This window comes from Oncorhynchus mykiss, chromosome 2 (genome assembly GCF_057628025.1).
Source record: "Oncorhynchus mykiss isolate SJ-2025 chromosome 2, ASM5762802v1, whole genome shotgun sequence".
In the NCBI taxonomy this organism is placed as follows: Eukaryota; Metazoa; Chordata; class Actinopteri; order Salmoniformes; family Salmonidae; genus Oncorhynchus; species Oncorhynchus mykiss.
This window is the reverse complement of record NC_143023.1, coordinates 54,557,430-54,583,363: the sequence shown is the minus strand read 5'-3', so window position 1 is coordinate 54,583,363 and position 25,934 is coordinate 54,557,430. Positions and strand designations below refer to the sequence as shown.

Below are 25,934 nucleotides of genomic sequence, written 5' to 3'. Positions count from 1 at the left end.
GCACCACAACAAATCTGCCAAGAGAGGGCCGCCCACCAAAACTCACATACCGGGCAAGGAGGGCATTAATCAGAGAGGCAGCGAAGGGACCAAAAATAAGCTCCACAGCGAAGATTGGAGTATCTGTCCATAGGACTACTTTTGGTCGTACACTCCACAGAGCTGGGCTTAACGGAAGAGTGTCCAGAAAAAAATAAGCAAACATGTTTGGTGTTCGCCAAAAGGCATGTGGGAGACTCTCCAAACATATGGAAGAAGGTACTCTGGTCAGATGAGACTAAAATCGAGATTTTGGGTCATCAAGGAAAACACTATGTCTGGTGCAAACCCAACACCTCTAATCCCCACAGTGAAGCATGGTGGTGGCAGCATCATGCTGAGGGGATGTTTTTCATTGGCAGGGACTGGTCAGAATTTAAGGAATGATGGATGGCACTTAATACAGGGAAATTCTTGAGGGAATCCTGTTTCAGTCTTCCAGAGATTTGAGACTGGGACAGAGGTTCACCTTCCAGCAGGACAATGACAATAAGCATACTGCTAAAGCATCACTCGAGTGGTTTAAGGGGAAACATTTAAATATCGTGGAATGGCCTAGTCAAAGCTCAGATCTCAATCCATTTAAGAATCTGTGGTATGACTTAAATATTGCTTAAAGATTGTGGAACCCATCCAACTTGAAGGAGCTGGAGCAGTTTTGCCTTGAATAATGGGCAAAAATCCCAGTGGCTAGATGTGCCAAGCTTATAGAGACATACCCAAGAGACTTGCAGCTGTAATTGCTGCAAAAAGTGGCTCTACAAAGTATTAACTTTGGGGGGGGGGGGGGGGGGGGGGTGAATAGTTATGCACGCTCAAGTTTTCAGTTTTTTTGTCTTATTTCTTGCTTGTTTCACAACATTTTTTATTTAGCATCTTCAAAGTGGTAGGCATGTTGTTTAAATCAAATGATTTAAAAATATTTTAATTCCAGGTTGTAAGGCAACAAAATAGGAAAAATGCCCCCCCCCCCCCCCCCCCCCCCCACACACACACACGTACATATACATATTCACAGGACACTCAACTTATCTCTTTTCCTACATCAGATATACAGGTGACATTTCCACCAGGATGACAGCACATAATCAGCCAGAAGAATATGCTCTTCATTCGAGGGAATGCCTGCCCATTCTCAGATGTTAGATAATCCGAGATGATCACGTCATTTACATTCCTGCCCTAACCTGAATGTTCTGCTTCTTTCTCCACACTACACGCCATCCCCCAATATGCTAAATCAGAGCTTTGTCAGTTCCAGATTTGACTACTTCAACTCACACCCTGCTGGAATCCCTGTATTCTCAGATTCCCCTCTGTTATTAATCTCTATATTGTAATCAAGAAAGTGTTTCAAAATGTTGTACTTTTATTAACATATATGTGCAGATCATTCCTACGAGAGAAGTGGTGTAATATCTCCAGATGGGTGTGTGGTACCTTGCCAACAAGATGTTACTTCTTGTGGGGTCTTTGCCTTGAAAGTAAGTATGAGAGTAAAAGTAATGTACAATTAACCTAGTGAAAGTATACTGACTAAAAGGCAAAACATACTGTAACTGTCAAATTATATTTTATCTGTGTCGTTGTATACTTGCGAATTTGAATCTTAAGTGTAACAATTTTGTTGGGGAAACCTGAAATGCCCATCAATTTTTTTTCCCCAGTTTGCTGAATGTGTTCTGAAGGAGGACTTGATTGTCTTTTCAAATACGGACAAAGATGTTAAAATCACGAAAGATGAAATAGCAGTCACTCTCCTCCAAAACACTGCTATGTTCAATTTCTAATTTAAAATAATTGTAGATAAAAAACATTTTAATGGAACTTTCAAGGTTATCTTTGATCCAACTTCTGACTAGTAAGCACCACCTTTATTTTTAAACAGACCAGGGGTGAAAACAGACTGATGCAACACCATTGGCTGAATGTGGTAAGCAACATCCCTGTGTAGCATTAGCCACTCTATCATAGTGGTGGAAAATTGTGTTTTATTAAGACAGTATACATATTTTCTGGTTCTTTCCATAGACGAGCCATTAAATTGATTTAAGGAGGATACTGATGCCATTGTAGCCTGAATGGTGGATGCTTTATTTACGAGCCGGTCCATGGGGGAAATGAGTGTCTTGCCGGCTGTGCACATTCAATTCGGTGATAAGATGACAAACAACGTAAAAGGAATAATACAGTACCGCCATCTTGCGGCCATTGGGCTATAATTAACCAATAAGGCCAGAGGGGGTGTGGTATATGGTCAATATACTGCGGCTAAGGGCTGTTCTTAGGCACAACGCAACGCAGAGTGCCTGGATACAGCCCTTAGCTGTGGTATATTGGCCATGTACCACAAACCCCAGAGTTGCCTTGTTGCTATTATAAACTGGTTACCAATAAATGTTTTGTCATACCCGTGGTATACATTCTGATATACCACAGCTGTCAGCCAATCAGCATTCAGGGCTCAAACCACCCAGGTTATAATAACAGCTATGTCTAACAGTTTGAGTTTGCCACATTTCAGACCTTACAATCTGTACTTGTGTGAGTGAGCATACAACACAAACGAAACATAATTCATTATTTATGGCTTTATATAGGCTACAACAATAGTTTGGACAAGGACAGTATAGAATATATACATTGGAATATAGGAAAATAATTAGGCAATATTTTCCTCTCTTAACGGTAGACTTAGCGATATGATGTAGATGCAGAAATTAAACAGCATAGTGGGTCAATTTCTGCAAACAACTAAAAGCGATGAGGCTCAACTTTGGCTGTTTTGGTGCCCAGGTTACCACACTGTGAACAGTGTGAACTGAATCCGTGCACATGCGCAGATACTGTGTGTGACTGTGTGAGAGCAAAGTGTTGCATCTCGCTCATCTCTGGTGCTGTCATTTAGCTGAGTGTACCTTTACATTCTACAAAAACACAGTATGAAACAAGGTGGAAAAGATAAAGGTAAACATTGAAAAAATATTTTAAATGAGTCGAGCCATAATAAAACATTGTCAGCTAAAATGTCCTCACAGTGTTGGTGGTGCACATCATAATAAAAGCTAAGATGACTTCATATCATCCAAGGAACTACATCAAATCTGCTTCTGAACATTGATAAAACTATAATGATCTTTTCAACCCTGATAAAGGGTATAGAGTGAGTGACAGAGTTTGGGTCAATTCTATTCTGTAGCTTTTCAACAAGGAAAATCAGTGTACTTCCTGAATTGACTGGAAATGGCATTGACCCCAAAATGGAATTGACCCCAACCCTGGTGAGTGTGTGTGATCGAAAAGCATCTCTGCAGGAATCCCAGGAGAATCATACATTCAGTTTCTCCAGTCTCCATTCAGTGTTGCCAGATGGTGCTGGCTCAGCTCCACTGTTCTGAGCTCTACTGTTCTGAGACATATGACACAATCAACAGGGCTTGCATTGATTACACCACATCACTTCTCTGTAAAAATAAGCAATGGAGGAATTTCATATCTGTATCTGCATACGCAATCAAGTTAATTTATCTTAGGTAACTTAAACCTTAATAACAAAAAAAAAGTTACTTCACTTCGGAGATAATTCAAGTTCTTGACACAGTCCCAAGAGTACAGTACCCCTCAACATCTCTTACTTTTGTAGTTTTGTTGCATAGTAGGTAAACTCGTGCTCTATCCCTCTTTCTTTTCCTCCCAGCACACATGACTAGAGTGAGTCATTTGAGCAGCTAGTGATTGTGCGTGTTGGAGATCGACTGCATTGCAGTCGGAATGGGAAAAATCTACAAATCACCTCGCATCCCAGATAGCTACTCATTATATTATGGGTGATCAAGATAAGTGATTCTGTGCCTCGCTTGCTCAAACTGATTCCATCCAACACGCTGATTGTCTCTTCTGTGCACCTGCATCCAAAGTAGCTACTCATTATGTGATCAAGATTACCGATTCTGCAATTCGCCTTGCTCAAGCTGATGCCCCCTTGTCTCTGATGTGCAGAGTGTAGAAGGCCCAAGGCTCCGGTATGTAGATGACCCCGCGGTATTTCTTGCGGAGGACCTGGTCGCTCCAGAGACAAGCCACCCAGATGCTGACCAGACCCAGGGCGATGGAGAAACTGTCAAGTCAAGTTTATTTTAAAATGCATTTTGCTCAGGTCTCAATTCACTTTAAATAAAGGGGTGGTTTCTCAGACACGGATTAATCCTAGTCCTAGTCCATGGTTTTTAGCCTAGGACTAGGCTTAATCTGTGTCCGGGAAATCGCCCCAAATATTCTTAAAGAAAAACAAGGAACAAACAATATAGGAAACAGTATCATTATTATACCTGTAGAGCAGGAAGAGCCCATTGCTATCAGGGACAAAGCCTTTACGTTTCTGGTGCATCACTGTGGCAGTCATGGCAAAGAAGGTGAAGATGAAGAGGATGAAGATCTGGCCCTCTGTGATCAGGTACCTGTACAGAGTAGAGCTGTGTTCAATTTAGCGCATGTGATGGACGACAAAAATTGGGTTACTTAAGTCCCCTCCCTGTTACACAGTTTTCTTCCGCTTGGCACCTTGAACATGACGCAGTCAAGGTACCTGGATGGAGGTGGAGGTCTTATGCTGCTGCCTTTTTGGTATCTGTCTCAATTGACACCGATACCCTAAGATCAATGCACTTGTAGAGATCTGAGAGTATTTAATTGATGTAAGCATGGGGACATTTCCACCTATCCTATCAGAGTGCACGGTGGATCTATTATTATACTGCTTACACCAGTCAAATCCTCTCAGATCTCCACAAGTCTACAGGTCGATTTGTGATTGGGCCATACTCTCTCTTTGCCTCGTTCATTGAAATGGACCCACAGTATCAAACTACTTCGGAAACAATGGATGAAATCCTTTCCTGTCAACTCCTACATTTCATATTCGCACATAGGGGAGGTTTCCTCAACACATTAAGCCTAGCACTAAAAAGTACTTTCAATAGAGATTCTCCACTGAGCTTGCTTTTTAGTCGAGGACTAGGCGTAATCTGTGACCTTGACTGCGGAACCATCCCATACAGTTGACATAAAGGATAAAAGTCATTCAAAATGTTGCCGAAAAACATTCGGTGCCTTTTATTTGACCTGATAACTCTTCCATCATGTTACATTTTAGTAGCATTAAGGAGACCTCTGAAGGGAAATACTGTAACTCTGCACCACCTGTGTGACCTTGTGAACGCAGCCCATAAAGAACTCTACAGATAGAGGGCAAGTCTCAGGAAGTCAGTTTTGCTGTGGTGAATAATGGACAAGAGCCCATTGGAATCAGAACGTACGGTGCATCCTTCGTTCCTTCGCTCCCTCCCTCCCTCCCTCCCTCCCTCCCTCCCTCCCTCCCTCACAAACACACACAATACACTGACGTGTCCTGCCCTTTGCTCAGGGCTAAGTCATTGCGTTCAATCACAGTGGATTCGGACAGAAACAAAACAAATATTCTAGCATTACAGGCTGTGATAGTATGATGTGTCACTAAAGAGGCTGACCAATAGTAGACGGCGCTGGGAGCGAGAAGAAACCAAGCAGCGAGCGGCATCCTCTTCTCCTCCTTGATGTGTGTGAAGCAACCAGTGAAGTAGAGGAAGAGGATGAGGAAGAAGGGAACATACCTGTGGAAGAGAAGAAAAAAGGCACATTTTCAATCATGTTCAATTGTGTTTTTCCCAGGGAAGATTAAATAATTGAAAGTGATTAAAATGCTGGTAAGCTGCAAACACTGCACATCATGTCAATGTATCTATGACAGTCTTCACGTAGATGTAATCTCATATGACATTCACAGTTTGAATGGTATAAATTCATGTATAGCTATGAGCAAGGTGAAATGACCTTTTTCATCTGATTCAGTCATTCAGTACAGTAAAGTAAAGATACACTACTGTTCAAAAGTTTGGGGTCACTTAGAAATGTCCTTGTTTTTGAAAGAAAATCACATTTTTTGTCCATTAAAATAACATCAAATTGATCAGAAATACAGTGTAGACATTGTTAAGGTTGTAAATGACTATTGTAGCTGGAAACGGCTGAATTCTTAAGGAATAAGGCCAGCATCCCAGAGTCACCTCTTCACTGTTGATGTTGAGACTGGTGTTTTGCGGGTACTATTTAATGAAGCTGCCAGTTGAGGACTTGTGAGGTGTCTGTTTCTTAAACTCGACACTCTAATGTACTTGTCCTCTTGCTCAGTTGTGCACCGGGGCCTCTCACTCCTTTTTCTATTAGAGCCAGTTTGCGCTGTTCTGTAAAGGGAGTAGTACACAGCGTTGTACAAGATCTTCCATTTCTTGGCAATTCCTCGCATGGAATAGAACAAGAATAGACTGATGAGTTTCAGAAGAAAGTTTTGTTTCTGGCCATTTTGAGCCTGTAATCGAACCCACAAAAGCTGATGCTCCAGATACTCAACTAGTCTAAAGAAGGCCAGTTTTATTGCTTCTTTAATCAGAACAACAGTTTTCAGCTGTGCTAACATAATTACAAAAGGGTTTTCTAATGATCAATTAGCCTTTTAAAATGATCAACTTGGATTAGCTAACACACCGTGCCATTGGAACACCGGAGTGATAGTTGCTGATAATGGGCCTCTGTACGCCTATGAAGATATTCCATAAAAAGTTTCAAGCTACAATAGCCATTTACAACATTAACAATGTCTACACTGTATTTTTGATCAATTTGATGTTATTTTAATGGGCAATGAATGTGCTCTTCTTTCAAAAACAAGGACATATCTAAGTGACCCCAAACTTTTGAATGGTAGTGTAGTTTCGAGCAAACATGCTCCTTACCACATAGAATGGCCAAGCTTTTCATCATAATAGTAAAGTAGCTCAAAGGAATCTATCTGTGGGAAGAAGAGGACAGTAAAGGTATAGCATTTCTGCTATTACCAAAATAGAATCCAATCAAATCATGCTAATGAGTACTACAATTTCATGTTTGGTCTTTATACAAAAAGAAGCCTATCCAATAAGCAAAAACAATGTAAAAAGTTACACAGTATAAGTATAGCAGTTACACACAGTTTTCAGCAGAGTATGGCAGTCCTTGACTTTCACAGCTTTTACATTCAGCTTTCACAGTGTTATTGACTATGCACAATGTAGTAGGCAGATATTGGTTTGTTATTGTGTGGGGTAAGGGTGGGGAGGACACTCATTTTCTCCACCCAGCGGTTTACGGCTGAACTGGATTAAATGACTTTGTTACAACCTTGTAATAACATCCTGGAAAAACTGATTGAAATTACATAATTCCACATAAGCCTTAAACTGGTTGTAAAGGTGTAATTAAAACCAGCTTGCGCGCTGGTCAAGACAAGTGCTCCTGAATATGAGAGAGGTATAGAGGGGGTCATGGTGGAGTACCAGAGAGGCAGGCTGGAGGTTCTTGATGATGGGGTTCTCTCTGACAGACAAGTGGAGCTGGTAACCACTCAACAGGAGGCGATGGTTAATGGAGTCACCCACCAGGTGGATGCTGGCGCCCATCACAAAGGTGATGATGCACAGGTACACAGCGGCGTGGGGCAGGGTCTTGGGGCTACGCTCGATCAGCTAGAGAGGAATGGGAGATAATTAGGCAGTGAAATTCCTTCTGGAGACAATTTCAACAGGGGGGTTAGTGGGAGATGGCAGGCCAGCAGGGACATAAAGGTTATGTTCTCTGTTCAACTTGACAGCGATGCACAATGATCTTTCAGCTTCCTCAGTCCAACGTGTGAATGGGTTTTATCTGAGACAGGACAAATCAAGTTGTATTTGTCTCATGCGCTGAATACAACAGGTCTAGCTAGACCTTACAGTGAAATCCTTACTTACAAGCCCTTAACCATCAATACAGAGTAAGAAAATATTTGCTATATAAACTAAAGCTACAAAAAAAGTAACACAGTAAAATAACAATAACGAGGCTATGTACAGGCGGTACCGGTACCAAGTCAATGTGCGGGAGTACAGGTTAGTCGAGGTAACTGAGGTCATATGTAGGTACGGGTAAAGTGACTATGCATAGATAATAAACAGCGAGTAGCAGCAGCGTTACAAAAAAGGGGGTCAATAAAAATAGAGTAGCCATTTGATTAAGTGTTCAGCAGTTTTATGGCTTGAGGGTTGAAGCTATTCAGGTGCTTTTTGGTCCCAGACTTGTCACTCCAGTACCGCTTGCCGTGTGGTAGTAGAGAGAACAGTCTATGACTGGGGTGGCTGGAGTCTGACAATTTTTAGGTCCTTCCTCTGACACCGCCAGGTATAGAGATCCTGGATGGCAGGAAGCTTGGCCCCAGTGATGAACTGGGCCGTTCGCACTACCCTTTGTAGCGCCTTGCGGTCGGATGCCGCTGCTGAATAACTTTTTGAGGATCTGAGGACCCATGCCAAATCTTCTGAAGGGGAATAGTTGTCTTGCCCTCCTGAGGGGGAATAGGTGTTGTCTTGCCTTCTTCAGGACTGTCTTGGTGTGTTTGGACCATAATAGTTTGTTGGTAATGTGAACACCAGCTCTTGACCCGGTCCACTACAGCCCTGTTGACGTGAATGGGGATGTGCTCGGCCCTTCTTTTCCTGTAATCCACGAATCAGCTCCTTTGTCTTGATCACGCTGAGGGAGAGGTTGTTGATCTGGCACTACACTGCCAGGTTTCTGACCTCCTCCCTATAGGCTGTCTCATCGTTGTCGGCGATCAGGCCTACCACTGTTGTGTCGTCGGCTAACTTAATGATGGTGTTGGAGTCGTTCTTGGCCACGCAGTCATGGGTAAACAGGGAGTGCAGGACTGAGCATGCATCCCTCTGGGGTGCCCCCTTGTTGAGGATCAGCGTGGCAGATGTGTTGTTGCCTACCCTTACCACCTGGGTGTGGCCCGTCAGGAAGTCCAGGATCCAGTTGTAGAGGGAGGTGTTTAGTCCCAGAGTCCTTAGCATAGTGATGAGATTTGAGGGCACTATGGTGTTGAATGCTGAACTGTAGTCAATGAACAGCATTCTCACGTAGGTGTTCCTTTTGATTAGGTGGGAAAGGGCCATGTGGAGTGCAAAAGAGATTGTGTCATGTGTGGATCTGTTGGGGTGGTATGCAACTTTGGGTGGGTCTAGGGTTTCTCAGATGAGGGTGTTGATGTGAGCCATGACCAGCCTTTCAAAGCACTTCATGTCTCAGACATGAGTGCTACGGGTCGGTAGTCATTTAGGACAATTACCTTGGCGTTCTTGGGCACAGGGAATATGGTGCTTGAAACATGTAGCTATTACAGACTCAGTCAGGGAGAGTTTGAAAATGTCAGTGAAGACACTTACCTTACCAGTTGGTCAGCGCATGCGCTGAGTGCACATCCTGGTAATCCGTCTGGCCCTGCGGCCTTGTGAATGTTGACCTGTTTAAAGGTCTTACTCACATTGGCTACAGAGAGCGTGGTGTTCCATTAAACGAGTAAATGACCGTCTGACCTTCCCGTTACTGGCCTGGCTGAGTGGAGCTGGCATCTGCTTTAGCAAGTTAATGTCAATGCCTTCAAAGTGTCCCTTATAAACTGCCAGAGTGCCTGCAGAGAAGCCAATGTTGGAGGGACAGCAGCGTGCCCTCATCATGTAGCATTCAACTGGGTTGTCGTGCCTTGTGTTCATTAGGCACCAAGAGGAAGAAAACTAACTAGAACAGGAATGTACTACCCGGACTTGTCCAACAAGAAACACTTGTTTTCGTATCAGTTTTGAAACGTATCGCTATGGTGTGTCTAATGAACACCACCCTGTCTCTGTGTGCCATGATTGGTTACCTTGAGAAGCAGGAAGGGTGTGATGATGTTGTAAGCCATGTGGAAGTAGTCCCCAGCACTGGGTCTGTTCAGGGGGAACCACTCTAGAGGGAGGATGATCTGAAGAGATACAGTTTATCAGTTAGAGGAGGGGAAAACAATATACCATAGGGACATGTAATAAGCATTGAATATACTCAGAAATGACATGGTAGTATGGTAATTGTTACAATGACCTAATAATTACTGTGGTTTCTGGGGTGTTGTTGAACATTTGAACATTACTTGACATTTGATACTAGGTACCTGTAGTTATTTTTTTGTGTGTCAAAGTTACCATAAACCACTCATTGTGACCAGATACTGTTTTAGAACCAGTCTGGACGTTTAAGATGGAATAGGCCATATTATGAAAGTGCTACTGCACAACCTCCGACAACCAATTGAGTTGTGGTCATATAAATAGAATTACTAGACCGGACATTGCCATTCAAGTCAATAATACTTTTTATTTTTATTTCACTCACCATGACAATGGGCCTCCCGAAGTCCAGCAGCCAGTTCTGGATGGTGAAACTGACCCACAGGTCCAGGTGGAATTTGGGCTTCAGCAGAGATGAGTCCATGTCTTTGGACCCATGCCTATTGTGTATAAGGATGACAAAATAAGATCCATATGGACCCATGCCTGTTGTATGTTAGGAGGACAAGTAAGCTCATTAAAGTTAAAAGGATTATGTGCTCTGACTTTAAATTTGAACTCTTGCATTGACATCAATAATGACCATGAAGCTAGGTGCACAGCTTTACTCTCTGCAGGGTGCATTAGGTCTCAAATATTTTTTTGTTGGTTAAACAAAGTATGTATAGTTCAGAAACAGCGTTGAAAGAGTAGGAACCTCAACAGGCAGAGTCAGGTTGTTGGAAAGGAGAGATGTGTGTTCAAAGACAGAGAGTCCCGAGGGAGGGAGGGTGGATACACAGTATATACACAGGGTTGGGTGGCATGCCTCCTCTACAGTCTTAAGTAGTAGGTCTGCACAGGCTTTCTCTGCTGTAAGATATTAGGCTTTACACATCAGACCATCTTCTGGCATTTTTGAATCCCAGCTGTTCCTCCTGGCCCCAACATTAACAAGGCCAACAAAAGAACAAAACAACAACGCTGCTGTCATCTCTCTCTATCAAGTTTATTGTCTTTATTTGGTCATTAAACAAGACACATGCAGTTGAGAGAGAGATCCACTGCTGGCTCCACACATTCCCTAGCAGAACCCGTTTGGCCTTAGCTTCCATTCAGCTGTCTGTGTTGGAAGTCGGATTATGGGAGCCTCTGTGCACACTATGTGGAGCATCAGCAGTGGTTGGGGTGACAAATGAGTGCCTGTCCTGATCCTGTGGCAGAGAGGACCTCTTCCCTTTCCCAATCCTGGCACGGCCTGGAGAATCAACTCTAATCTCATCCGATTTGTCTCTTTCAAATCCCGACAGAACAAGCTCCTCCTGCACACTGGTTTCATAAGGTCAGTACTCCTGAGTGGCGCTAAGACAGGAGAGGCAGCAGCTGCACTAGGCAGGCCATAGTATCACCTTTCTGTGGGCTATATTTCAGACTAATGTGACACATTCACTCATGGGGACTGACCCTGTTAATCCCACAGAAGGAAAGGAAACGCCTGGTAATGGACATTTGAGCACTTACTTGCAGCATGCACAATAGGGGAACTATACCTTGGTTAGATAATGTATGATAATACACATACAAAAAGAAAGGTTCTTAAATGGTTATTCCTCAGCTCTTAAGGTTCCTTGGAGAACTCTTGCCCCAAAAAACAACATTTGTGAAGTGTGGGGTTCTTGACATGGCATCTACGATTCTTCATAATTCTAAAAGGTTCATGAAATGTATGGAAGCCTGCAGATGTGTCCCTTTCATATCACCCAGAAAATTGGCCAGTGTCAACTTGTGTTGATTTTTCAGTGTAACATTTCTAGTGTTGATTCAGGAGTTAAATTAACACTCAGTGTAAAATAACCCCAGGGAAATATGATAATGATGGGTGTGGTTTTGGTTAAACTCTGGTTATTGACACAAAACCAGACCCATCATTAACTATATTTCCCAGCATGCTCTATTGCAGGTTGATTCTAAGAATAGTTTGTTTCAATATCTTGTTTCATACATTTTTCTAAACTATTCCAATCTCCTACTTGGTCGTATTGCACCCGTTCCTGAAATGGTTATTCCAGTTAGATGTTTAAGGTAGTCTCATATCTTAGTTTTTCCAACCTGGCAAACATTCTGAATGCAGGTTGTGGGTGAATAAAAATTTTAAAATGTTGGATATCCCCACTCTGGCTGGATGCCAATACGAATTACAATTACAATCACTTTGCAAGCCAGCATAACGTAACTTGCAGGCCCGATGTGGCCTGTAAACTATGAGTTTTAGGCCATTGTATTAGGGTAAAACTATGTCCTCAAAATAAATATGAAATATACATTTTATTGTCTTAGGACCCGATTCCAGCTTTCTTACACACGCCTTTCCTTTGCACGTCACAGTGTTTGGTATTCAACCTTACCTTATTCAGTCGCGTAATGCCCTCTGAAGGTCCGGGTACCTTGCGCACTCTGAATACATTTAATTCAACCACAGAAAACCCTCCCACTTGCCGACCAACAGATTATCTCGTGGAGATTTTATTCAGTAAGGTTTTCAGTACATTTATCTTAAGCCATCCCTTTAAATACGGTGTACCTTTAAGTTTGAATTTCATCGACAGACTTGAATATATCGAGAGAACGGGTTCAGAATATTAGGCATCAATGAAAGAAAGCCAAGTATGCATATTCGTCTCTGATTCATCACCAATTGTTAGATTTTTTTTTTTTTAACTCAAAACTCTGATTATTTAGGTTTAGGGAAGCATTTAAGCACGAAAGAATGGAAAGGGTGGTTTTATTCATTCATAAATTTGCCACATTCAGTTCTTCAACCCATGGTAATGTTGGAAGATTAGTTTTCATAGAATTATTGTAGGGCGAATAGGTTACAAAAGTAGGCCTCCATTGCCTCCACTAACCATGGAACTGCTTGATGACACGGTCAAATATTGCGCCATGCGTCAGGTTAAAACTTAAGGCTTGGATCTCCGCTCCATAACGATTTAATTAGCCTCCCTGTCTTTTTAAAATATTATCAACTGTTAATAATGATCCTCAGCAACAACCACGCGGCCGTGACAGCGTTTACAAAGGAAGCAAATGAAGGTAAACTAAACAATGTAATTATATTAAATGATAATGTAGGCTATACCAACTGATGGAGACTAACAGTACATTGGCCGTTGAATATGCGTGGTTATTAGGCCTACTGATGGCTGATACTGATAGTGGCTAATATCTAACGTGATATAAGTAGGAAACAGAGAATGTCGGGGTAGCCTATCATTAATACATTAAGACAGTCAAGTTCTAAATTACAGTGCATGGAGAATTGTGTTATTTCTATTGTAAAAAATACAGTAGATGCTTTTTCCACTTGGAACCGGTAGATTCGCTGGACCTTATTCATGGTTTCCTTGCGCTTAAAGGTGGTGGAATTATTAGTGAATTAAGTCCAGGTCAGAATATGGTGTATCTGTAGACAAACCTCCACCCGACATGAATTTATTTGATTTCCACCCCAAACGAATAGCGGGTGAATAGCATGCTATCCTCATGCTTAGGTTCAAGGTCAGAATACCCATAGAGAAAAGTGCATAAAAAGGGAATTGTTTTTAATTTACGTGTGCTTATCGCTGATCAGAATCAGACCCTTAAAGAATAAAATGAATAACAACATATTCAGTTAGGCTCTCATCTGGTGAAGGCCACAGGACTGAAAATGAATGAATGCAACAACCATATCTCTGTCACTAGCAAACAGTCATGGGTGGTACTGGTAACTAACATTCACTCAAAAGGCACCCTGGGAAATATGCAAATAAGGCTTAAAACCCTACAGCAGGGCTATTCAAATCTGGTACTGGAAGGCCAAAACATTTCTGGTTTGGGATTTTTGTATGATTCTTTAACGAACCATCACATGTATGGTTCTTCAGAGACCCTAAAATGGTTCCAATATGGCATCGCTCTCAAGAACCTTATTTGGTTCTAACTTTTTAAGAGTGCACTGTATGGCATTATTTACAGATGCATGGTGATGATTAGGCTTTAATATGTCTACTTATGGAATTGTTATTAATCGTAATGTTGACATTAACATTTAAGGTGTGAGGGGGTCATGCATATGAAAGGTAGGGAAGGCCAGTAAAGGGCAGACAGTTCAATTGGATATGAGTTGGTTAGGTATGGCTAGTTAAATTACGTTTTTCGAATGCTATATTAAAAAGTTGTTTTTCAAACCTAGAGAGAAAAGTTGACGACTGCATAGCATAGCTCTGCCGTTTCCGCATTGACGCGTGCATCCCCCTTCCAACAGAACCATGAAGATTCTCCTCGATATCACTTCTTTCAGACCCGACTTGGCAGCCACCGGTCCCTTTAAACTTGGTTAAAGAACTAGAACTACTAATAATCCGAATAACAATGCCGACCTCAAAACCTCTTCTTTCGCTCACCGCTACTCTCCTTGCAAAGTGGCGCAACAATAGAGATTGACAGGCTCGGTGACAATCTGTAACATAATAGCCTTTGACGAGATGGGAGTCCCACACTCTCCAATAGTTTACACGATATTCCTCTCCTCAGCATTAGTTGACACAGGCTGTGATTGCCCTCAAAGTCTAACCCGTGTCTTGGAGAGAGTTCTGAAATATTATCACACAGTTCAGGCTGAGTGAATCTATTTTGAAATTGCGTGTTTCAGTTCTATGAGTCTGTGTGACTCTAAAGGGATATTGAAATGAAATGGTTCAGTAGCCTGCAGATTAACCGTTAATCTGTTTTCCCCATCCCCTTTTTATCAGGGGCATAATCTCTGATTTTGGCAGAGTAGAGCAGATAGGATGCAATTTAGGCCGGCCCGGTACACATATATAGCCGGCTCCCATCAAACCAAGGTGCCCTCATGTACAAGAATGATCAGTAAAATTCTCTCTATTAAACCTCTTATCTCTGCATTATTATAATATCTATATCATCTCTATTATACTGATTATACTATAAAGGGGAGTAGTGGAATCCAGGCTGTGAATGGGACATGTAGCGAGATACTCACAAAATTGTGCAAACATGATATTAAGGTCAAATTGTGGGTGCTCATAGTTGTTCTGTTTCACACATTTACAACTGGAAATGTTTTTTTTTTTTTTTTTGCATATCCCACTCCTGAGACACCCTCTGAGAGTGGGGTCATGGATCAGCCATTATTGATAGCAACACTGGAGCAATAAAGGTGCCTTGTTCAAGGGCAGATGGATAGACGGTTCCTTGTCAGCTCGGGGATTTGAACTAGCAAACATGCTAACCGCTGGGCTACATCAATAAGAAAGACAGTGCCAAACCTCTGCCAATAACAGCTAGCATTCAGTTGTCCCCTCCCCACTCAGACCACTCCCAGACAGTCCTAGAAAATGTATTGCTTGAGAAATTGCTATTTGCTAAGAAGTTTTTTTAAACCATTTCCAGTGAAGGACAGGTTTGTGGTCCGTCCACACGACGAAGGGGAGAATAGAACCCTCCAGCCAGTGACGCCATTCCTCAAGAGCTAGCTTCGCTGCCAGGGGTTCCCAGCTACTAATGTCATAATTTCTCTGCAGATGAGAGCTTACGGGAAAGGAATGCACATGGGTGGAGCTTCTGATCACAGGGGGGAACGTGGAGACAGAACAGCACCTACCCCGGTGTCGGAGGCATCCACCTCCACGGTGAACTGGAGTTCTGGGTCTGGCTTGGTGAGGATCGGAGCAGAAGTGAAGCGGCATTTTAGTTCCAGGAAAGCTGCCTCTGCCTCAGGGGTCCAGTGGAACGGAGTGGAGGTGGCGGTGAGAGGTGCTGCCAGACGGCTGGGGTTGCGGATTAATCATCTATAAAAATGTGCAAACCCCAGGAAATGCTGAAGCTGCTTCAGGTTTAAGGGTGCAGGCTACTCTGACATCCCTGACCTTGGCGGGATCCATACGTAACCATCCCTGTGCAATAATATAACCCAGGAAAGACAGGAAGCATGGAATTCACATGTTTCATCTTTAACAAAAAGATTATTCTCCAACAGCCGTTAGAAAACGTGTTGCTGGTGAGCCTCAGAGTCCTTAGAAAGAAAATCAAAATGTCATCCACACAAAAAAACAAAGCATCAAATCACATCCCTCAGTACATCACTGACTAGGTTCTGGAAAACAGCAGGGGCGTTAGTGAGGCCAAAAGGCATGACCAAATACTCAGTGGTGTGTTGAACGCCGGTTTCCACTCGCGGACAAGGTGGTAGGCATTCCGGAGGGCGAGTTTGGTGAACACCGTGGCACCATGGAGAGGGGCAAAAGCAGAGCTGATGAGTGGCAAGGGATACTTGTTCTTCACAGCGATGTTATTCAGCCCACAGAAGTCTATGCACGACCTCAGCATCCCATCCTTTTTTCTTTACAAAGACAAATCCAGCACCTACCGAAGAGGAAGAAGGCCTGATACTGTATGTCCTACAGCCAGGGAATCCTGGATGTACACCTCCATAGCCTCCTGCTCGGGGCGAGAGAGGTTATACAACAGGCTACAGGGGAGAGGAACTCCAGGCTGGAGGTCAATTGCGCAGTTGTACGGCCGATGAGGCGGCAGCGACAGGGCGTGGTGCTTGCTGAACACATAAGCTAGATCGTGATACTAGAGAGGAACTCATGACAGGTCCGGAGGTTGTGGAAAGGACTGGGGCACAGACAAGGCAGGGGCAAGTGCAGAACAAAGGCAATTTGAGTGACAAAATGAACTCCAAGTGGTTACCTTTCTGGTGGTCCAGTCAATTTGTGGATTGTGCAGCTTTATCCAAGGATGGCCAAGATCCAGGTAAGAGAGGGCAGTCGATTATGTGGAGACTGATCCTTTCCTGGTGATTCCCAGAGAGACGCAGGATGACAGGGACAGTTCTCTCAGACACGGGCGAGGAGCTGTCCGTTGAGAGCATTGGCATCAAGGGGTGAATCGAGTGGAACAGTGTCCAGGCCCAACTGGATAACGACACCTCGGTCCAGGAAACTCTCGTCGGTGCCCGAGTCGATAAGCGCAGGCAGAGGAAAAGCCTGGTTCTGCCACACAAGGGTGCCGTCTAGCAAGGGGAGATGGGCTGGCGATTTGGTTACAATATACCTTTTGCTGGCCGCAGGGAACGAGTGGAGACAAAGTGACCAATCTGACCACAGTATAGGCAGCTCCTAGTGATGATTCGCCGCTGCCTTTCCTCAGGTGAGAGACGGGCCCGGCCAAGTGGCATGGGTTCAGGTTCTGGAAGAGACTTGGGAAGGGAGGGAGTCAGAGGAGAACCAAGCAATGAAGCAGATGTTGTGATGGGGCATGCAACCCTACCTGCCCTCACCCTCCGACGCTCATGGAGACAGCTGTCGATGCAGATGGCGAGAGAGATGAGCTCCTCGAGTCCATCTAGCTCATCCCTGGACACCAACTCGTCCTTGATGTCTCAGTGAGAGCTTACTGAAATGCTCCCTGAAGGGCCTCCTCATTCCAGCCGCTCTCAGTGGCGAGGGTGCAAAACTCGATTGCCATCTCAACGACACTATGGGAGCCTTGACGGACGGACAGGAGTCGCTTAGCGGCATCCTTACCGCAGACACGGTGGTCAAAGACTCTCCTCTCATCTCCTTTGTGAAGCTGAAGTAGGAGGAGCAGATGGGGGACTGTCTCTCCCACACCGCGTGGCCCAGGAAAGCGCTGCTCCACAGAGGCTGCCGATCAGGAAGGAAATCTTGGCAGGCTCGCTAGCGTAAGCGAAGGGCTGTTGCTCGTATACTAGTGAACATTGTACCAAAAAGGCTTTGCAAGCTCCGAGGTTGACATCGTCAACCAGACGGGACCGGAACTGTAGCAGAGAAGAATACAGCGTCAGGCAAGGGAAAACAGGCACAACACGAAAACAGTATCTATGCAGGAACAAACGTCTAAAACCGCAGACTGACTGAGCAGAGGTTACGATCTGGCAGAGTGGAAGTGGCAGGGCTGAGTATTTGTAGAGGTCTTGATTATGGAACAGGTTGCAACTGGTGGGGATCTGCTCTACCTCCAGCACACCTGTCTCGACCCACACAATCACACAGGAAGAGAGCACTGGGGGAGGGGCGACAGGTTAGGGAGACAGAATGAGCAGTAGAGGGCGTGGCAGGTGCAGATGTAACACTTTGGATGTACACAGAGATATAAAAATGATTATGTCAATCTCTCCTGGCTCAAAGTGGAGGAGAGATTGACTTCATCACTACTTGTATTTGTAAGAGGTGACATGTTGAATGCACCGAGGTGTCTGTTTGAACTACTGGCACACAGCTCTGACACCCATGCATACCCCATAAGAAATGCCACCAGAGGTCGCTTCAAGTCCCAAGTCCAGAACAGACTATTTAAAAAAAAATATATATATTTCACCTTTATTTAACCAGGTAGGCAAGTTGAGAACAAGTTCTAATTTACAATTGCGACCTGGCCAAGATAAAGCAAAGCAGTTCGACACATACAACGACACAGAGTTACACATGGAGTAAAACAAACATACAGTCAATAATACAGTATAAACAAGTCTATATACGATGTGAGCAAATGAGGTGAGATAAGGGAGGTAAAGGCAAAAAGGCCATGGTGGCAAAGTAAATACAATATAGCAAGTAAAACACTGGAATGGTAGATTTGCAATGGGAGAATGTGCAAAGTAGAAATAAAAATAATGGGGTGCAAAGGAGCAAAATAAATAAATTAATTAAATACAGTAGGGAAAGAGGTAGTTGTTTGGGCTAAATTATAGGTGGACTATGTACAGGTGCAGTAATCTGTGAGCTGCTCTGACAGTTGGTGCTTAAAGCTAGTGAGGGAGATAAGTGTTTCCAGTTTCAGAGATTTTTGTAGTTCGTTCCAGTCATTGGCAGCAGAGAACTGGAAGGAGAGGCGGCCAAAGAAAGAATTGGTTTTTGGGGTGACTAGAGAGATATACCTGCTGGAGCGTGTGCTGCAGGTGGGAGATGCAATGCTGACCAGCGAGCTGAGATAAGGGGGGACTTTACCTAGCAGGGTCTTGTAGATGACATAGAGCCAGTGGGTTTGGCGACGAGTATGAAGCGAGGGCCAGCCAACGAGAGCGTACAGGTCGCAATGGTGGGTAGTATATGGGGCTTTGGTGACAAAACGGATTGCACTGTGATAGACTGCATCCAATTTGTTGAGTAGGGTATTGGAGGCTATTTTGTAAATGGCATCGCCAAAGTCGAGGATTGGTAGGATGGTCAGTTTTACAAGGGTATGTTTGGCAGCATGAGTGAAGGATGCTTTGTTGCGAAATAGGAAGCCAATTCTAGATTTAACTTTGGATTGGAGATGTTTGATATGGGTCTGGAAGGAGAGTTTACAGTCTAACCAGACATCTAAGTATTTGTAGTTGTCCATGTATTCTAAGTCAGAGCCGCCCAGAGTAGTAATGTTGGACAGGCGGGTAGGTACAGGTAGCGATCGGTTGAAGAGCATGCATTTAGTTTTACTTGTATTTAAGAGCAATTGGAGGCCACGGAAGGAGAGTTGTATGGCATTGAAGCTTGCCTGGAGGGTTGTTAACACAGTGTCCAAAGAAGGGCCAGAAGTATACAGAATGGTGTCGTCTGCGTAGAGGTGGATCAGAGACTCACCAGCAGCAAGAGCGACCTCATTGATGTATACAGAGAAGAGAGTCGGTCCAAGAATTGAACCCTGTGGCACCCCCATAGAGACTGCCAGAGGTCCGGACAGCAGACCCTCCGATTTGACACACTGAACTCTATCAGAGAAGTAGTTGGTGAACCAGGTGAGGCAATCATTGGAGAAACCAAGGCTGTCGAGTCTGCCGATGAGGATGTGGTGATTGACAGAGTCGAAAGCCTTGGCCAGATCAATGAATACGGCTGCACAGTAATGTTTCTTATCGATGGCGGTTAAGATTGCATTTAGGACCTTGAGCGTGGCTGAGGTGCACCCATGACCAGCTCTGAAACCAGATTGCATAGCAGAGAAGGTATGGTGAGATTCGAAATGGTCGGTAATCTGTTTGTTGACTTGGCTTTCGAAGACCTTAGAAAGGCATGGTAGGATAGATATAGGTCTGTAGCAGTTTGGGTCAAGAGTGTCACCCCCTTTGAAGAGGGGGATGACCGCAGCTGCTTTCCAATCTTTGGGAATCTCAGACGACACGAAAGAGAGGTTGAACAGGCTAGTAATAGGGGTGGCAACAATTTTGGCAGATAATTTTAGAAAGAAAGGGTCCAGATTGTCTAGCCCGGCTGATTTGTAGGGGTCCAGATTTTGCAGCTCATTCAGAACATCAGCTGAGCAGATTTGGGAGAAGGAGAAATGGGGGAGGCTTGGACGAGTTGTTGTGGGGGGTGCAGTGCTGTTGACCGGGGTAGGAGTAGCCAGGTGGAAAGCATGGCCAGCCGTAGAAAAATGCTTATTGAAATTCTCAATTATGGTGGATTTATCAGTGGTGACAGTGTTTCCTATCTTCAGTGCAGTGGGCAGCTGGGAGGAGGTGTTCTTATTCTCCATGGACTTTACAGTGTCCCAGAACTTTTTTGAGTTAGTGTTGCAGGAAGCAAATTTCTGCTTGAAAAAGTTAGCCTTGGCTTTTCTAACTGCCTGTGTATAATGGTTTCTAGCTTCCCTGAACAGCTGCATATCACAGGGGCTGTTCGATGCTAATGCAGAACGCCATAGGATGTTTTTGTGTTGGTTAAGGGCAGTCAGGTCTGGGAGAACCAAGGACTATATCTGTTCCTGGTTCTAAATTTCTTGAATGGGGCATGTTTATTTAAGATGGTTAGGAAGGAATTTTTAAAAAATATCCAGGCATCCTCTACTGACGGGATGAGATCAATATCCTTCCAGGATACCCCGGCCAGGTCGATTAGAAAGGCCTGCTCGCTGAAGTGTTTCAGGGAGCGTTTTACAGTGATGAGTGGAGGTCATTTGACCGCTGACCCATTACGGATGCAGGCAATGAGGCAGTGATCGCTGAGATCTTGGTTGAAAACAGCAGAGGTGTATTTAGAGGGCAAGTTGGTTAGGATGATATCTATGAGGGTGCCCGTGTTTAAGGCTTTGGGGAGGTACCTGGTAGGTTCATTGATAATTTGTGTGAGGTTGAGGGCATCAAGTTTAGATTGTAGGATGGCTGGTGTGTTAAGCATGTTCCAGTTTAGGTCGCCTAGCAGCACAAGCTCTGAAGAAAGATGGGGGGCAATCAGTTCACATATGGTGTCCAGAGCACAGCTGGGGGCAGAGGGTGGTCTATAGCAGGCGGCAACGGTGAGAGACTTGTTTTTAGAGAGGTGGATTTTTAAAAGTAGAAGTTCAAATTGTTTGGGTACAGACCTGGATAGTAGGACAGAACTCTGCAGGCTATCTTTGCAGTAGATTGCAACACCGCCCCCTTTGGCAGTTTTATCTTGTCTGAAAATGTTGTAGTTTGGAATTAAAATGTCTGAATTTTTGGTGGTCTTCCTAAGCCAGGATTCAGACACAGCTAGAACATCCGGGTTGGCAGAGTGTGCTAAAGCAGTGAATAGAACAAACTTAGGGAGGAGGCTTCTGATGTTAACATGCATGAATTACGGTTACAGAAGTCGTCAAAAGAGAGCGCCTGGGGAATAGGAGTGGAGCTAGGCACTGCAGGGCCTGGATTCACCTCTACATCGCCAGATGAACAGAGTAGGAGTAGAATAAGGGTGCGGCTAAGAGCAATAAGAATTGGTCGTTTAGAACGTCTGGAACAGAGAATAAAAAGAGGTTTCTGGGGTCGATAAAATAGCATCAAGGTATAATGTACAGACAAAGGTAAGGTAGGATGTGAATACAGTGGAGGTAAACCTAGGTATTGAGTGATGAAGAGAGAGATATTGTCTCTAGAAACATCATTGAAACCAGGAGATGTCATTGCATGTGTGGGTGGTGGAACTAATAGGTTGGATAAGGTATAATGAGCAGGACTAGAGGCTCTACAGTGAAATAAGCCAATAAACACTAACCAGAACAGCAATGGACAAGGCATATTGACATTAAGGAGAGGCATGCTCAGTCGAGTGATCAAAAGGGTCCAGTGAGTGGAGAGGTTGGTTGGGGGTCACGGCGATTTAGACAGCTAAATCGGTAGCAAGCTAGCATAGGAGCAAGCTAGCATAGGATGGAGGTCTGTTATTAGCCAACTCTTGCGTTCCGTCAGTAGATTAGTGGGTTTCCGTGTGGTAGAGGGGATTAATCCAAATCACACAACAACAACAAAAATAAAAACAATAGATATAGTTATAGAGGCCCAAGAAGAAAAATAAATAAAGAAATAAAAATAAAATACAAATTGTCCGATTGTCTATTCAGATAGCAGCCGATAAGATAGCCAACGGCTAGCAGGCCGCAGATGGGCGCCCAGGCAACGTTGCGCCGGAGGAGTCAGCCGGACAATTCCCTCGGGTAGACAACGTCGGCAGTCCAGCCGTGAAGGCCCGGTGGGGCTCCGCGTAGGCAGCAAAACGGGTCCGGATAGGTGACTGCAGCCCAGGAGTGATTGATGGAACTCTTCAGCTGGCTAGCTCCGGAACAATTGATGTTAGCTCCGGAATCGACGAAAGCCGATAGTCACACGGATAGCAGCTAGCTAGCTGCGAGATCCAGGCATGGACGTCCAGAGCCAGCGGCCGAAATCCAGGGACATGGAGAGAAAAATTGGTCCGATATGTTCCGCTCCGACCCGCGCTGCACCGCGCCGTACAAAACTGGCGATAGATTCTCAAGCCAAAGGACAGCCGATGACCACAAACCGTGGTCAGCTGAGTACCAACGATTAGCCAGTAAATAAGCTAACTAGCTTCTGAACTAGCCCCTGAACCAGCTTCAGAGTAGCTTCTGGACCAGCTTCTGGCTAGCTCACGGCTAGCTTCTGGCTAATTTCTGGCTAGCCTCTCGGAGGATCACAGATCTGAGGTAAATAATACTTTTTTATATAAATATAAATTGGTGAAGCGGATTGCAGGAGAGTGTTCTGAAGATGAGTTTTTGGAAAATTAAAAATGTATGTGAAAAAAAAGTTGTAAATATATATATATATACGGGACACGACAGGACGAGGACAAAAATACGTCTGAACTGCTATGCCATCTTGGGGAGATTAGTGGAGGAACACATTGGAGGCACACAGTACTACATAGAGCCATGACTACATGGAACTCTATTCCACATCAAGTAACTCATGCAAGCAGTAAAATTATATTTAAAAAACAGATATAAATAAACCTTATGGTACAGCGGAAACTGTGAAGCAACACAAACACAGGCACAGACACATGCATACACACATGATAACATACACACTATACACACGTACACATGGATTTTGTGTTGTAGATATGTGGTAGTGGAGTAGGGGTCTGAGGGCACACACGTGGTGTGTTGTGAAATCTGTTGTGAATGTGTTGTGAAATGTGTTGTGAATGTGTTGTAATGTTTTTTAAATAGTATAACTGCCTTAATTTTGCTGGACCCGATGAAGAGTAGCTGCTTCCTTGGCAGCAGATAATTGGGATCCATAATTAATTAATTAATTTTAAACAGTTATTTATCAAATTCAGCAGGCTATGGTGTGAAATAGGCTTTTAGAAGTGCCATCTTAATTTGATTACTTATCGTTAATGCTGTATTTGGCGTGCTTTGGTGTGCTTATTAATGCACAAGCATACCCACTCTTACGATACAATTATTTAATAAGTCATCCAAAAGTTTTAAAGTGCGTGAAGTTCCAAATGCAGTTATCACTACATTTGTAATGCGACAGGTATTTTATTTTAAATACACAAAAAACATTAAGAAAATAATGTCTGTCACTGCGGATCTGACTTTTCCGGGATCTTCAGTTTTATGTACTAAATATCACCTGCGCATGTGAATACGTTCAGCACGTGTATATTCTCTACTATGCGTAGAGACAGGCTACTCGGGCAAATTGTGCTCGTTTATTAAAGTTAGATGAAAGCTGAATCAATGTCTGCAAGATCACATAATGATAGTATTCTACATAACAGTACCGAATATGATAGCATTGTATAACGTTACTGTAAGACAAAAAAACTACCGCATTCAATCGTGAATAATAATTCTTGATGTTTTACCAGTGAAAAGTCCGTGCAACATCTGCATGTCAACCATTTGGTCTCAATCAGTTAGAAGGGTTTTTTCCGCTAGCGTCTATATCCACTAAATCAGATTCCACAGTCACAAAGTCAAATTCCACAGTCACAAAGTCAGATTCCACAGTCACAAAGTCAGATTTCACAGTCACAAAGTCAAGATTGGCTACACAATTTAATTGTAGAGCAGGAATAAGGTTAGCAGTGTGTTTAAGGTTAGTAAAACGGTTAGGATTAGGTTTTAAATCAAATTTGAAGAAGTTATCTTTTAGAAATTGGTGGGGTTTATGGCTTTCTGGGTATAGAAGCTGTTGACCTTCTTGAGTTATACAGTGTTGCTTCGAAGTAGCCTACAGCGTTGTTTTGAATGATGTACAGTGAACTCTTTTTTTGAGAAGATTGTGTTAAACTATAGCATAGCCTCTGTGTATTTTACCTGGTGATGTGCGCTGTTGAATTTTGGCCACATGAGAGAAAAATCTGTTGGTGTTTTTGTCTTACAGTAACATTATACCGTGCTATAACATTCTGTTATGTCGAACACTGTGATCATTATGTCGATTAAATATTTTTCCTTTATTTAAATAGGCAAGACAGTTTAGAAGAAATTATTATTTACAATGACAGCCTAGTAACATTGGGTTGACTGTCTTGTTCTGAGGCAGAACAACACATTTTTATCTTGTCAGCTCGGGGATTTGATCCAGCAACCTTGCGGTTACTGGTCCAACGCTCTAACCACTAGGCTACCTGCCTCCCCTAAATTTGAAAACATATGAATTGTTGTATCATTATTAGTGTTTGGACAATACATTTTCATATTAACAATAAATACAGGTTATAGACACTTATTTATTTATATTCTAATAATGTGGGGGACTTTTATTTTTATTTATTTTTTAATTCCATGACCCAGATCCTACTGAGTACTCCCTACCCCACATCGGCACAAATAATTGTTTTTCCTGTACAGTGCTCTAATTGTACAATATAATGTCCAGGGAACTCATTTATAAATGTTGCATATGCACAAAATATGCCCCAAAACATACGTACACAAGTTGCCATTTACAAATGAGAATGTGCTTATCCTCCTGCAAACTTTAGACAATGCATATGCACAGTTTCTAGTTGTTGAAGTATTGCATTGCAAGAATGCAAAAGTAGTAGCCTTGTGCAAATGGTGAATATACAGTATATCACGATTATTCATAGCAAAGAAAACATGTAGCCTAACTAAATAACAACAATATGCAAACATTTTCCATTAGTGATGACTGACAGTTTTTTTCTTCTTATCTTTGCATTCTAAAATAAAACATTCCTAATCTTTTCAGACTGTGATGGTTTCATAGGCTACTCGTGTTGCGGAATAGCCTATAGGCCTACAACAAGTGTGTATAGGGTACCATTTCTCCCATCTCTCATTTAATGAGAAGTATTTTGTTCTATTCAATCCGATCCAAAGCGCAGATTAACGGTAGAACAGACAGTTCACCTTTTCCATTGACGTTTGTAGGCTACACCGAATACTGTAATGTCCAATTTCTCGGGAAGACAATATTTAATTTCTAAACATAATACATATATCACAACCATTACTGCATCACACCATGTTCTGTTTTCCCTTTCTTTGAGCTTGTCTTCAGCCCCCTCCAGATGTCGCCCATCTTCCCCATTTAAATTTTATTTAATGTTTATTTAACTAGGCAAGTCAGTTAAGAACAAATTCTTATTTACAGTGATGGCCTAC

The 25,934-nt window shown here is 43.2% G+C and overlaps 1 protein-coding gene across 1 annotated transcript; it reads right to left on the bottom strand.

The window, feature by feature from the left end:
• Positions 1-2,615: 2,615 nt before the first annotated feature.
• cln6b (CLN6 transmembrane ER protein b) lies at positions 2,616-14,770 on the bottom strand. The gene is made up of 8 exons (XM_090202334.1): positions 14,241-14,770; positions 10,357-10,471; positions 9,851-9,949; positions 7,446-7,634; positions 6,867-6,922; positions 5,565-5,687; positions 4,368-4,496; positions 2,616-4,156 (listed from the first exon to the last, which is right to left on the bottom strand). The coding sequence occupies exons 1-8, from the start codon at positions 14,300-14,302 to the stop codon at positions 4,006-4,008; spliced, it is 924 nt and encodes a 307-aa protein (XP_090058460.1). The 5' UTR covers positions 14,303-14,770; the 3' UTR covers positions 2,616-4,005.
• Between the last annotated feature and the right edge of the window lie 11,164 nt (positions 14,771-25,934).